At 39.2% G+C, this 12,828-nt stretch overlaps 1 protein-coding gene across 1 annotated transcript in view; it reads left to right on the forward strand.

The window, feature by feature from the left end:
• TP53BP1 (tumor protein p53 binding protein 1) overlaps positions 1–12,828 on the forward strand; it is a 94,039-nt gene that overhangs the window by 6,754 nt on the left and 74,457 nt on the right. The window contains exons 5-10 of the mRNA XM_081112578.1: positions 1,196–1,323; positions 1,938–2,096; positions 2,466–2,595; positions 4,280–4,446; positions 5,924–6,050; positions 7,930–8,024. Coding sequence (XP_080968704.1) covers positions 1,196–1,323; positions 1,938–2,096; positions 2,466–2,595; positions 4,280–4,446; positions 5,924–6,050; positions 7,930–8,024 — 806 coding nt within the window. The remainder of the gene's footprint in view (positions 1–1,195; positions 1,324–1,937; positions 2,097–2,465; positions 2,596–4,279; positions 4,447–5,923; positions 6,051–7,929; positions 8,025–12,828) is intronic.

The following is a 12,828-nucleotide window of genomic DNA, read 5'->3' on the forward strand; positions in this document are numbered from 1 at the left end:
CTGACAATATAGTTCATATTAAAATTTTCTCAAAGATGTCTTTTATATATATATAAGTTTTTTAAGAGTGCCCAGTCTTTTTTTTTTTTAAATATGTTTTTATTTTTATTGCAGGCCCATGCTTTATCCACTGAGCCAAACCAGCTAGGGCGAGACTATTCTTTTGTAATATTTGTTGCAGATTTTTCCCTAGTTGTTATTTGTCTTTTACTTTTGTTTATTATGTTTTTTGACCTGTGATGTAACCTTTTTAAAAAAATACATAGGCCTCTGCCCTAGCTGGTTTGGCTCAGTGGATAGAGCGTCAGCCTGTGTACTAAAGGGTCCCAGGTTCAATTCCAGTCAAGGGCACATGCCCAGGTTGCCAGCTCGATCCCCAGTAGTGGGTGTGCAGGAGGCAGCCGATCAATGATTCCCTCTCATCATTGATGTTTCTGCCTCTTTCTCCCTCTCCCTTCCTCTCTGAAATCAATAAAAATATATTTTAAAAAATACATAGACTTCACCCTGGCTGGTGTGGCTCAGTTGGTTGGAGCATCGTCTTGTAAGCCAAAAGATCGTGGGTTTGATTCCTGGTCAGGGTACATACCCAGGGTACATATCGGGGGGGATAGGGATGCCTACGAGAGGCAACCGTTTGATGTTTGTCTCTCATATTCTTCTCTCTCTTCCTTCCTCTCTCTCTAAAATGAATAAAAACATTCTCAGGCGAAGATTAAAAAAAAATACACAGGCGTCTTACCTGTATTTTATTCAGATATTCTGGTTCTATATATGTATTCTAAGATTTTTTACTATAGTATTTTTGTGAACTGTTTGCTTTAATAGATGTATTTTTGAACCCCTTCCCTACACATCTAATCCATATCTATTATCACTTGTCAGTAATTCTCTTGAGTGCAAGATTTTTCTGTCCCTGCTCCTACCTTTTCAGAGAAAGATAAAATTCAAGTATGTTTGTTCCTTTCTTCTGTTTAATGATTGTGATACTTAATTCTGTACACTGTTTTTGAGTTGTTAACCTTTTCGGTGCTTGTCTGTAGAAAGAAGCAATAATGGGGTGAGGCATTTTACTTTTTCAAATTTGCTTAAATGGTGGTTGGTGTGTGGGGAGTCACAATAAAATTCCAGAGTGCTTTGAGCAAAATGTCCCAACCTATCTGGGAACACGTGGTTGTATCTTTCTGCTGTGTAGTGTTTTGGGGCAGTCAGTGGAAGCTGCTCCTCCTGTGGGGGAAGAGAAGGAAGAACTGGAAGACAAGGAGAAGGGAGAAGAGGAAGAAGATACTCTAGATGTTGCCACACATTCCCTTGGTGCTGAAGGTAACTTTATGCCTTTTTCAGGATAGTAGGTTGCTTTGAGTCCTTTTTTTTTTTTTTTCTGGTTTTTTTGTTTGTTTGTTTGTTTTAAGTCCTTTTATTGTGAGCATACAGACATTAAGTTTTTTCTTTTTACCAGGTTATAGATTTGTCATCATAAATTGAGAATAGTTATTAAGAAATTTGCTTAGTAGCCAAAGATATTTCACCTAATTTGGTGTTTAGGAATTTCCAGGTCCTTGGATAGCCCCCTTTGTGTATATTGACTCTTCTTCCTTTTGTAATCAAATATTTTGGGGATGTATGCTTTATGGGGCTGGAAGTACATTGAATTATTGAGTATGGGGTATGGTTTATGTATATTTTCAGGAAGTAGACATAGTCTACTTATATTAGGTGCTTGCAAGGTTTTATAGTATGCAACTTCTTTTTGCTTCATGACACATTTTCCCCCTTCACTTTTACTGCTTTTATTTTGATTTTATTTTGAAAAATTGGGGGAGGGCAAGGCTTTGATTTGAAGGATGTAATACGACCTTCTTTTGCTAAGTGATAGCTCCTTGCCTGGTGCGTAATATTGTAGGATGATACCTAATTTCTTTGGGCCTTGTTCCTAGATCCTGCCTCATCACAGTTGGGCTTTGGGGCTCTGGAACTCTCCCAGAGCCAGGATGTTGAGGAAAATACTGTGCCATATGAAGTAGACAAAGAGCCTCTACAGTCAGTAACCACCAACTCTGGTTATACGAGGCTATCTGATGTGGATGCTAATACTGGTATGAAACTGTTTTCTGGCATTTGGAGTTGTTTACCAGCATTTTCATCTCGTGCTAGAGCTCTTCTTTCCTCGATAACATTTTATAGCTATCTAAGTTAATATAATCTATGTTAATACAGTAAGGTTGCAGAGTTGTCTGGCAAGTACTTGTCAGTTGATGACTTGCAGTTTAGTGTTTTTTGGTGAGTTATTGGTTGTTTTCTTTTTTGGAAAATATATTATTTTCTAATTTGGACTTCTGTCTATTAAAATCTTTACCTTTAAAAAAGCATTAGGGACTGCTTCTAGTACTTTGAAAAATTAAATATCTCCTTCCTTCTTCTTTTTTTTTTTTTAATATCTCCTTTCTATCTTCTAAAACTTCAAGCAATTAAGCATGAAGAACAGTCCAATGACGATATCTCCATGGCAGAACAGCCCAGCAAGGATGTCCCTGTGGTAACACAACCCAGTAAGGACATACATGTGGTAGAAGAGCAAAATCCATCAACTGCAAGGTAACCCATGTTCTTTCTGGAAAGTATATTTGGGTTTCTGCTGTAGGGTTACACTCATTTCACTTGGCCAGGATTTTCAGAAATTTTTGATTTTCATCTCTCCCTTTTCCTCCCCCTAGCATTTTTCTGGTCCAATATAAACGCTGATTATTCATGAATTCTCTTTGTGTCCTTATCTTTAGGCATATTACAAAGCTGTTTTATTGCTGCTGTCCCTATAGGCATTACTCCTTAATCTCTGATTGCCACTCCTCTCTGATCTTTGTCTACTGCCTCTCTGTGGGTGGTATTCTAGCCTCTCTGGTGTTAGGAGGAGTCACATGAATATTATATTTGAAAGTCTTACTATTTCTGTACTTGAAGAGCACCCAGATTGTTTTGGGTTATTGGGTAACCTGCATTTGGTAGTTTATGATAAAGATGCAGGGAGATATTCTTTTCTAAGTTCATTACGCTCTTAATTTGGTAGGAATTGGGCAGTATATCTCTCTTCTGCCTGTTGTGATTGTTGTTTCCAAAACAGTATGGCATCTGGTCAACAGCTCGGGTTTGGAATTGGCAGAGGAAAAGTGGGATGCTTCCAGTTTGGGGTGGGGATAACTAAACATTCAATGTTGTTACTTCCTTCTATAGAAATAGTGGGGAGGGGGCGGGTGTGGGGTGGAGGGGGTCGATGGGGAAAAAAGGGGACATCTGTAATACTTTCAACAATGAAGATTAAAAAAAAAGAAATAGTGGGGAATGGGGTTCTGGGGTCCTGAATAAAGAGAAGTTGACTTTCTAATGCAAAACACTCAGCTTATCGCTGGGCCTAAGTTTTTAGGCCGGCCTTCCTTCCTTCCTTCCTTCCTTCCTTTCTTTATATGTTTTTATTGATTTTAGAGAGAGGAAGGGAGAGGGAGAGAGATATAGAAACATCAGTGATGAGAGAAAATCATCGATTGGCTGCCTTCTGCACACCCTCTTCCACAACCTGAAACCTGGGCATGTGCCCTGACTGGGAATCGAACTGTGATCTTCTGGTTCATGGGTCAATGCTCAACCACTGAGCAACACTGGCCAGGCTAGGCTTTTCTTTAGGAAGTTGCACTCTAGCTAGTTTTGCTGTTCTGTTTACTCTGGGTAATTGTAGAGTAGGTAAATCTCATAAGAATCTGGAAAGGGATCAGCAATGAATGTCTTACATGTGTGAATAGTACTAGTGTGGAGTCTTGGTTTGGGGCTTAGATTTAGTAGATCAAATGGAAAAGGCCAACAGAGGTAATGTGTGTGGCAATAAGTTCAGAGAATAATTCACACCCAGGCCCTTTCCTTGGAAGGTCATTGGTAGAACTGGCATTGCTGTAGTCTGGATTAAAATTCTTCATGCATGTGTAGATAATAGCATATGCAACAAAAATTCCTGAATGACTCATCAGTAATCTCATGTAGTGCAGCAGTGAGTAGAGTTGAAAAGACGTATTGCTGTGTGAGAGACTTCGACAGGCTTTGAAATGAGCTAAGGGCTTTGTATCATCAAATAGTATCTTACTTAATTTTCACTAACTAGTTATATATACTAAAACTATTGAAATTTTTGAAATTATTAAAGGAAAACAGATAAAACACAGGAAAAGTTTATTAGGTCAAAGATGAAAACATTTGAACATAGCAACTTTTTCTCCTGGTGATGTGAATCTCCTAGGTCAGAGGACATGCCTCCTAGTCCCAAAGTATCTCTTATTACTGTGGAAACAAAAGAACAAATATCTGCTCAAGAAATACTGGAAGGTGGACTGCAGATTCCGAAGTTACCAGAGCCTGAGGTTTTGTCAACTCAGGAAGACTTGTTTGACCAGAGCAATAAAACAGGTACAAAGAGTAATTAGTTGATATATAGTTCCTCTTGTTCAAAGATAAAAACTTTTTATTTCTGTTTTGTGGCTACTGTTTAAGTTAGAAGGCACTTTATAGGTATGCAGACTTGTTTGTGATATGGAAGGAAAATATGCCTCTAGCTGATTAGTGAGAAAGTCTTTTTGAGAATGATTGCTATTTAACATTTTAACATAATTTTCTCTCTCTTTTGGAAATGGAGATATTGAGGAATAATAGCTAATGTAGTAAATTCAATAACTATGGACAGAGTAGCTACTTCTTTTGTCATAGGTCTCCAAATATTTAACATAATTAAGTATATGTTTTTTCATATTCACCTGGCTAACTGTACTTATCTGTTTGTTAGTTCACAAATAGGAAGTTATGGTCTAGGAGAAAGAATGTAAAACTTACAAGACTAGAGTGGTATTTGTTTCACATTTTGTTAACCCCCACCAACCCTTTATTCTGTTACCTCAGAGCCAGAAAGCTTCAGTAATAACTAGCAAAGTATACCTCAAGTCCTCATGTTGTCGATAGGTTATGTGATTTTGAATGAAACAACATATAACAAAACCAATTTTACTGTAGGCTAACTGATATAAAGAAGAGGTAAGTTTATAGGACATTTCATTAACATTAAAACAAAAAGATGTTGCATGAGATGACATTGTTGGAGGACCTGCTGTAATGTGTTGGTTGTAATGAGGGAAGAAGAGAGGGTTTTATTCCTTTACTATGCTGTGAATATGTGCAAAACATTCAAAGAGTCACTAAGAAATCTTTTTTGGTCTCTCGCTAAATCTATAAGGTTGTATTTCAGACATTCCTTTATACTTGGGATTAGTAAAGCCGATACTCCATCTGTTGCTTAGACGGGACCAATAAGAGCCTCTTCATACTATAAATCAGTACTGGCTATTTATATATCCTTTTACTAACATGTTAGTATTTTCTGTCTCCTTTTGAGGAGGCTCAGGTTCTGATCATGAAAATTGCTGCATTCATATTATCAGGTGTCATATATATTATTTTGACTCCTCCCAACTCCATATTATGGCATGAGCTTACTTCACCTTAGGTAGACCTTGAAATAAAAGTCTCACTTGCTGTTTTATAATAGAACCTTCACAAGAAAGAAGAGCAGTCAAACGAAGGTATCAGGATTCTGGCCTTTTTCAAGTTTTAATCATGACATAAAGGACTAAGGAATTCTTTTTGTCAATTTTTATTAAAAAAAACCTATAATTTAGTAGGGAGGGGGGCTTTTAATGATCACTCAATATTTGTGTTAGCATGGCATTTCATTAATTGTACTATAATTAGAAAACAGTTTCTATCCTCTTGGAACATGGTTGGAAATCTGTATATTACTCTCTGCAGTACAGAGTGCTTTTTTGTTGGTTTGTTTTTACAACTCAGTAATGTCAATCTGAGAAGTCAATGTAACTAGATCTTTTCCCCCCAATAGTTTCTGATGGTTGCTCTACTCCTTCAAGGGAAGAAGGTGGGTGTTCTCTGGCTTCCACACCTGCCACCACTCTGCAGCTCCTGCAGCTCTCTGGTCAGAGGTCCCTTGTTCAGGAGAGCCTTTCCACGTAAGTAAGCCTAAAGCAGCTCTGCCAGGGAAACATGTGCCTGAGGGTTTAAGGCTAGGGTTCAAAGAGCTAAACTTGTCCACAAGTTCAGCATTCTTTTTGAAACCAAAAGGTAAAATCTAGGCTTTAGAATTTTGGGGGTAAGAACTTAGTAGGACCATTGAAGGTAGGTAGATCTGCTTTTCCATTTGGAAATTTTATAATAGTAGCCCAAAGGTTTCACTAGGGAAGAAACTGCCCGATTACTAAGAGACTGTTACACATCCCAAACAAGCATTCTGCTCTTTTATTTGATTAAAAATTCTTCCCATTTAATAGGGGTGGGAAATGGGTTATACTAGAGTAAACATTAGTTGGATTTCTTTCTCTCTGTGTTAGGGCAAAGAGGTTTGTACTTTTAAATAAAAATGTGCATGATCTTTCTAATATGCAGAAATGGAGTAAATATTTTGTCTGAAAAATCAGCAGATGAATTATTTTTCTAGTACTTTCTCATCTGTTTTTCAATCATGATGTCCTTGTGTCTGATCATTCATTTTCTCTTATAATCATACTAGAGGCCTGGTGCACAAAATTCGTGCATGGGGGCATGGGGGTCTCCTCAGCTCAGCCTGCACCCTCTCCAGTCCGGGACCCCTTGACTGCTGGTTTAGGCGCGAAACCGGGGATCGGGTTTCATAAACCAGCAGTTGGATATCCCTCTCACAATCCTGGACTGCTGGCTCCTAATCGCTCACCTGCCTTCCTGCCTGGTTGCCCCTAACTGCCCTCCCCTGCCGGCCTGATCACTCCTCACTGCCTCTGCGTGCCGGCCTGATTGCCCCTAACTGCCCTTCCTGCTGGCCTGGTCATCCCTAACTGCCTCTGCGTGCCGGCCTGATTGCCCCTAACTGCCCTCCCTTGCCGGCCTGATCACCCCTCACTGCCTCTGCGTGCTGGCCTGGTTGCCCCTAACTGCCCTCCCCTGCTGGCCTGATCACCCCTCACTGCCTCTGCGTGCCGGCCTGATTGCCCCTAACTGCCCTCCCTTGCCGGCCTGATCACCCCTCACTGCCTCTGCGTGCCGGCCTGATTGCCCCTAACTGCCCTCCCCTGCCGGCCTGATCACTCCTCACTGCCTCTGCGTGCCGGCCTGATTGCCCCTAACTGCCCCTCCTGCTGGCCTGGTCATCCCTAACTGACCCCTGCTGCTATCCAGGTTGCCCCTAACTGCTCCCTCCCTGCCGGCCTGGTCGCTCCTAACTGGCCCCCGCACTGGCCTGGTCACCCCTTATTGCCCCCACTGCTGGCCTGGTCGCCCCACACAGGCTGCTTTTTTAGTCGTTGGGTCGTTCCTCACTAACGCCCCTGTCAGCCTGGTTGTAGGCAGCCATCTTGTGAGGGCGTGAGGGTTAATTTGCACATTACCTCTATTATATAGGATGGCTTTATGCTTACTTTTTAAAAAATATTTTTTTATTCATCAGAGAGAAAGGGAGAGGGGGAGAGAGAGAGAGGTAGAAATATCAATGATGAGAGAATCATTGATCGGCTGCCTCCTGCATGCCTCCTACTCTGGATCAAGCCCAAAACCCAGGCATGCGTTCTGCCCAGGAATCGAACCATCACCTCCAGGGTCATAGGTCGACTCTCAACCACTGAGCCACGTGGGCCGAGCTACTCTTTTTTTTTTAATTCTAATTTTGGATATGTCTCGTGAGAAATAGTTATTGAAATATTATTGATGGCTCTTCCACAAGCCTCAGGTAGCATTTTGAGAGAAATGCTAATAAGTATTGGTCTGAATGGCTTAGACATTTTTGCTATTAAAAAGGAAGAAAACAGATGCAAAATTGTGGCTGTGGTTAAAAATAATCTGTGATTTTCTCTTTCTATAAAGGAATTCTTCAGATCTTGTTGCTCCTTCCCCCGATGCTTTCCGATCTACCCCATTTATTGTTCCTAGCAGTCCCACAGAACAAGAAGGAAGAAAAGGTGAGCTCTCTTGATCTGCCTGTTGATCTCAGATTAGAAGGGAGCAGCACTTCTGCCTTGCAAAGTGTCCTGTTTCTTTATATGTGAGAACACTGGCCTGAACTCTTCAGTAGGACCCATCTGTCTTACCTTTAGGGAAGTGGCCTAGAGTAAGGTGCTCGCCTCAGTTCTTAGCTCTTCTAGCACCAATTCTTCTGAGAACTCGGTGTTGTTGACTTGATTTTTAAAAAGACCCTTAAGGGAAAATGTTCAGGTTTTCAAGTTAAATTCAAATGAATTAGTATAGTAAAGAGCTGGATTTATTACTAATTGCCAGTAATTTTCAACAACATATTTGCATGTTATTGATGAGAGGGAACCAAAAATTGTTTTGTTTGTCTTTATAGGCTATTTTGTTATTATTTTTTTAAATATATTTTTATTGACTTCCGAGAGTAAGGGAGAGGGAGAGAGAGAGAAGCGTCAATGATGAGAGAGAATCATTGACCGCTGCCTCCTGCTTGCCCCTTGCTGGGGATTAAGTCTACAACCTGGGCATGTGCCCTGACTGGGAATCGAACCTTGACCTCCTGGTTCATAGATCGACAGTCAACCACTTAGCCACACTGGCTGGGCTATTTTTGTTATTATCAAAGCAGTTTTTGTCAGAGTGGCTAGGAGCAGGTTGTAGAAATTTTGACTTCATTCACTTTCTCCTAGGGATTTTATACTTTATTCACAAGAAAATTTTTCCTTTTACTTAATTTATCTCATTATATAAACTTCTTTTGCTCAATACTAGTCTCCTATCCAGTCATTCAAGGTATTTCTAAATTCCTACAAAGCCTTTTCCAATAAATTCCATGATTTTCTCCTTTTCATACCAATAATGGTACAATAGCTAATTTTTATTGAACACTTAGTATATCCCAGACACTATTTTATGTCCTTCCTTTTGGTTTTAGGTGCTTTGTTTTTTATCATTGAATCAATACTAGGAAGTAGGTGTTACTTTTATCTCTGTTTTATAAATGGAGAAATGGGGGCACAGAGAGATCTCACAACTAATAAGTCATAGAGGCAGGATTTGAACTCAGGCAGCTGCCTCCATAGCTGCTGGTTATATGCCTCCTATGATATCCCCCTCTCTGCTCTTAAGTGATATAAACATAGAAATATATTTAACTGTTTTTCAAGTGTAATTTACCCATTGCAAAATTTAATCTTATATTTTCTTCTGCCACAAAGTTTCTGTCTGGCTATTTTCTCTTGAAATAATTTGTAGGTTTCCAAATGGACTAATATTCTAAGCATAGCATGATTGATTAGTGATGCCTTAAGTAAAAAATAAAAGTCAATCTATTCTACAAAAACTGCTATTAATCAAAATACATTTGGTTTATATTTAGAACCATTTCTTCTATCTGTAGTGTGAACATATAAAAATAATTATATTAAAGATGCTTTCTCCCTGATTGTAAACATCTATGTATATAAAAGACTAAGTGACCGACCATACATATGTCTGACTGACTGTCCATCCGGCCGGTACAGATGACACAGACTGGCAATTTAAAAATAAACATTGACTCACGCATGCACGATATCTGTCCCTGTCAAACACTGGCCTCCCATTTAAATTAATTTAAACACAGTTTCTCATGATGCTAGCATTTGCAATTACTATTAATAAATCACAAGGACAAACTCCAGACAAAGTAGGATATTCCTATCTGGACCCATTTTCGGACATGGTCAGTTATATGTTTCTTTCTCTCGAGTTTGAAGAGTGTGTGACATTAAAGTTAAAGTTGTAAATACTTCATCACAAGGGAAGTTAGTCAAGTACTCTGAAAGTGTTTGTACTCTTAATGTGGTATACAGGGAGATATCAGAATAAGTTTAATCAATTTATCAATCATTTTTATCAATGTTGTTTTTATATCATGTTTTTGTTGTTTTTCTATCATGTCTTTGCTTTTATATTATGTTGTTATTGTTTATTTATTAATGAATTTGTATATTACTAGAGGCCCGGTGCACAAAAATTTGTGCACTGGTGGGGGTCCCTCAGCCCGGCCTGCCCCCTCTCACAGTCTGGGAGCCCTCAGGGGCTGTCCTACTGACTGCTTAGGCCTGCTCCTATGAGGAGGCGACCAGACTGATCGAGGGAAGGCACTGCCCCCATCACCTCGTCGCTGCTGCCGCCTCTGGCCTCCCTCTGCGGGAGGTGACCAGGCCAATCAGGGGAAGGCGCTGCCCCCACCACCCCACTGCTGCTGCCACTGCTGGCCGCTGTGGCTGCGAGGCCTGAACCCCGGGCCTCGCAGCTGCTGGGGCTCACAGCTGCCTGAGCCCACTGCTGCCTGAACCCCAGGCCTCGCAGCCTCTGTGGCTTTGTCTGGATGGAAATCTTCTCTCATTAGCATATTACCCTTTTATTAGTATAGATTTTATATACATTTTACTAATTTTCTTTCATCCCTGACACTTATATTATAGAGAAAGGATGAATAGCAATATTAAAACATTTCTTCTAATTATTTTCCTTTCAGTGTGCACGAATCTGTGCACCGGGCCACTAGTAATTAATAACAGGCACACTTAAGATATGTTGCAAGTTTGCTTCCAGGCCACTGTAGTAAAGTGAGTATTGTGGTAAATATTGTAATAAAGTGAGTAATCTTTTTGCTGGTGGAGAGCCTGCCTTCAATTTGTAAAAAATGTAACATCTGTGAAACACGATCAAGTGAAGTGCAATAAAATGAAGTATGCCTATACTCATTGTAGAAAGTTTGGAAAGCATATAGGAAAGTAATGATAAGAAAATAAAATAAATTGAGAAGAAAATAAAAATCACCCGTGATCCCACAATCCAGATATAATTATGGTTTATTTATTAATCATGATATAACAACATGATATAACAACAAAGACATGATATAACAACAAAGACATGATATAAAAACAACAAAAACATGATATAAAAACAACATTGATAAAAACAGTGACTGATAAATTGATTAAACTTATTCTGATATCTCCCTGTATACCACATTAAGAGTAAAAACACTTTCAGAGTGCTTGACTAATTTCCCTGTGATGAAGTATTTACAACTTTAACGTCACACGCTCTTCGAACTTGAGAGAAAGCAACATATAACTGACCGTGTCCGAAAATGGGTCCAGATAGGAATATTCCTACTCTGACTAGAGTTTGCCCTTGTGATTTATTAATACTCATCGCAAATATTGGCATCACAGGAAACTGTTTGAATTAATTTAAATGGGAGGCCAGTGTCAGACAGGGACAGATAACACGCATGTGAGAGTCAATGTTTATTTTTAAATTGCCAGTGTGCGTCATATGTACCAGCCTGTCGGTCAGTCGGTCGGACGGTCAGACGTATGCACTGTTGGTCACTTAGCTTTATATATATAGATTAGCATTTGGATATATTTTCTATGCATAAATATAAAGAAATATCTTTACACATTTGGGATCATGTTATGTATATAATTCAGAGTTCTTTGGTTTTAATAAAAAATAAAAAATATTTTCCTTTGTTAATTGTATTTTAGATTTAATGTATTTGTTTAATACTTGTTCATAACTGTTTGTAGGACTATGTATGCTTTTTGTAGTTTTGTTTTTTGCTAAGATTATTAACCTAAAGCCTTTTAATATGTAGTGCTTAGAGCAGCAGGTCCCTAACACATTAAGCGCCCAGTCAGTCACCATGACTGGCAATATACTTTCCATCCGGAAGACAAAACAGGCTGGGTGCTTAATGTGTTAATAAGTGCTTTGTCATGGTGAGAAAGATAAAAAAGTATAACGGGAATATTTAACACAGCTGTGGTAGTGTAATAAAGGCGTACAGCAGCAGATCCTGACCGAACCTAGAATTAGAATGGAAGGTGAGGTTGAGGCCAAGTAAGCAGCAAGGCGTTGGAATTGGGGTTGGGATTAGCTGGTAACATGAGAGTGATGATAGAAAAAAACTGAGTGGCAGAGGTAGTTTGTGAAAGTGGTGTAGAGCAGTGATTTTCAACTTTTTTATCCTCGTGGCACGCATAAACTAATTACTAAAATCCTGTGGCACACCAAATATATTTTTTGCCCATCTAACAAAAAAATAGGTATACTTTTCATTGATTTACAAAAAATAAATAAATAAATAAAATTTGGAATTCCCTACTCTTTTTTGCTCCAAATTGACTTTTTAAAAAATCAGGTGCTTATACTTTGTATATATGGAGTTCTGGTACCAAGAATTAACCAATCAGTTTCAACCTTACTAGGCGACATGACCAATAAGATGCAACTCTGTTATATGGCCTATATATCTGTGGTTCAAGATAGGGCATTCACATCGGACGGCTATTGTTGTGTTGGCTGTTGTCATTTCTTTTATTTGACAAGCTAAAGGAAAAGAGGTCAGTGGCCCTGACTAAATAGTCAGGTAGTGCATGTTTTAAAAATTCTTGTAAGCCCTGGCCAGTTTGGCTCAGTGGATAGAGTGTCAGCCTGCAGACTGAAGGGTCCTGGGTTTGATTTCAGTCAAGGGCACATACCTTGGTTGCGCTCAATCATAGGCCATGGTTGGGATACATGCAGAAGGCAACCAGTTGATGTGTCTCTCTTATCATTGATGTTTTTATTTTTATCTCTTTCTCTCCCTCTCCCCTCCTCTCTGAAATCAATACAAATATATTAAAAATAATTATTGTAGCACACTGGTTGAAAACCACTGGTTTAGAGGAAGTCTCTTTGGAATCAAGTTGTAAGATAAGGGGGAAAGGATTGATGAATCAAATACCT

This window comes from Myotis nattereri (genome assembly GCF_964212035.1).
Source record: "Myotis nattereri genome assembly, chromosome: 1".
Classification (NCBI taxonomy): Eukaryota; Metazoa; Chordata; class Mammalia; order Chiroptera; family Vespertilionidae; genus Myotis; species Myotis nattereri.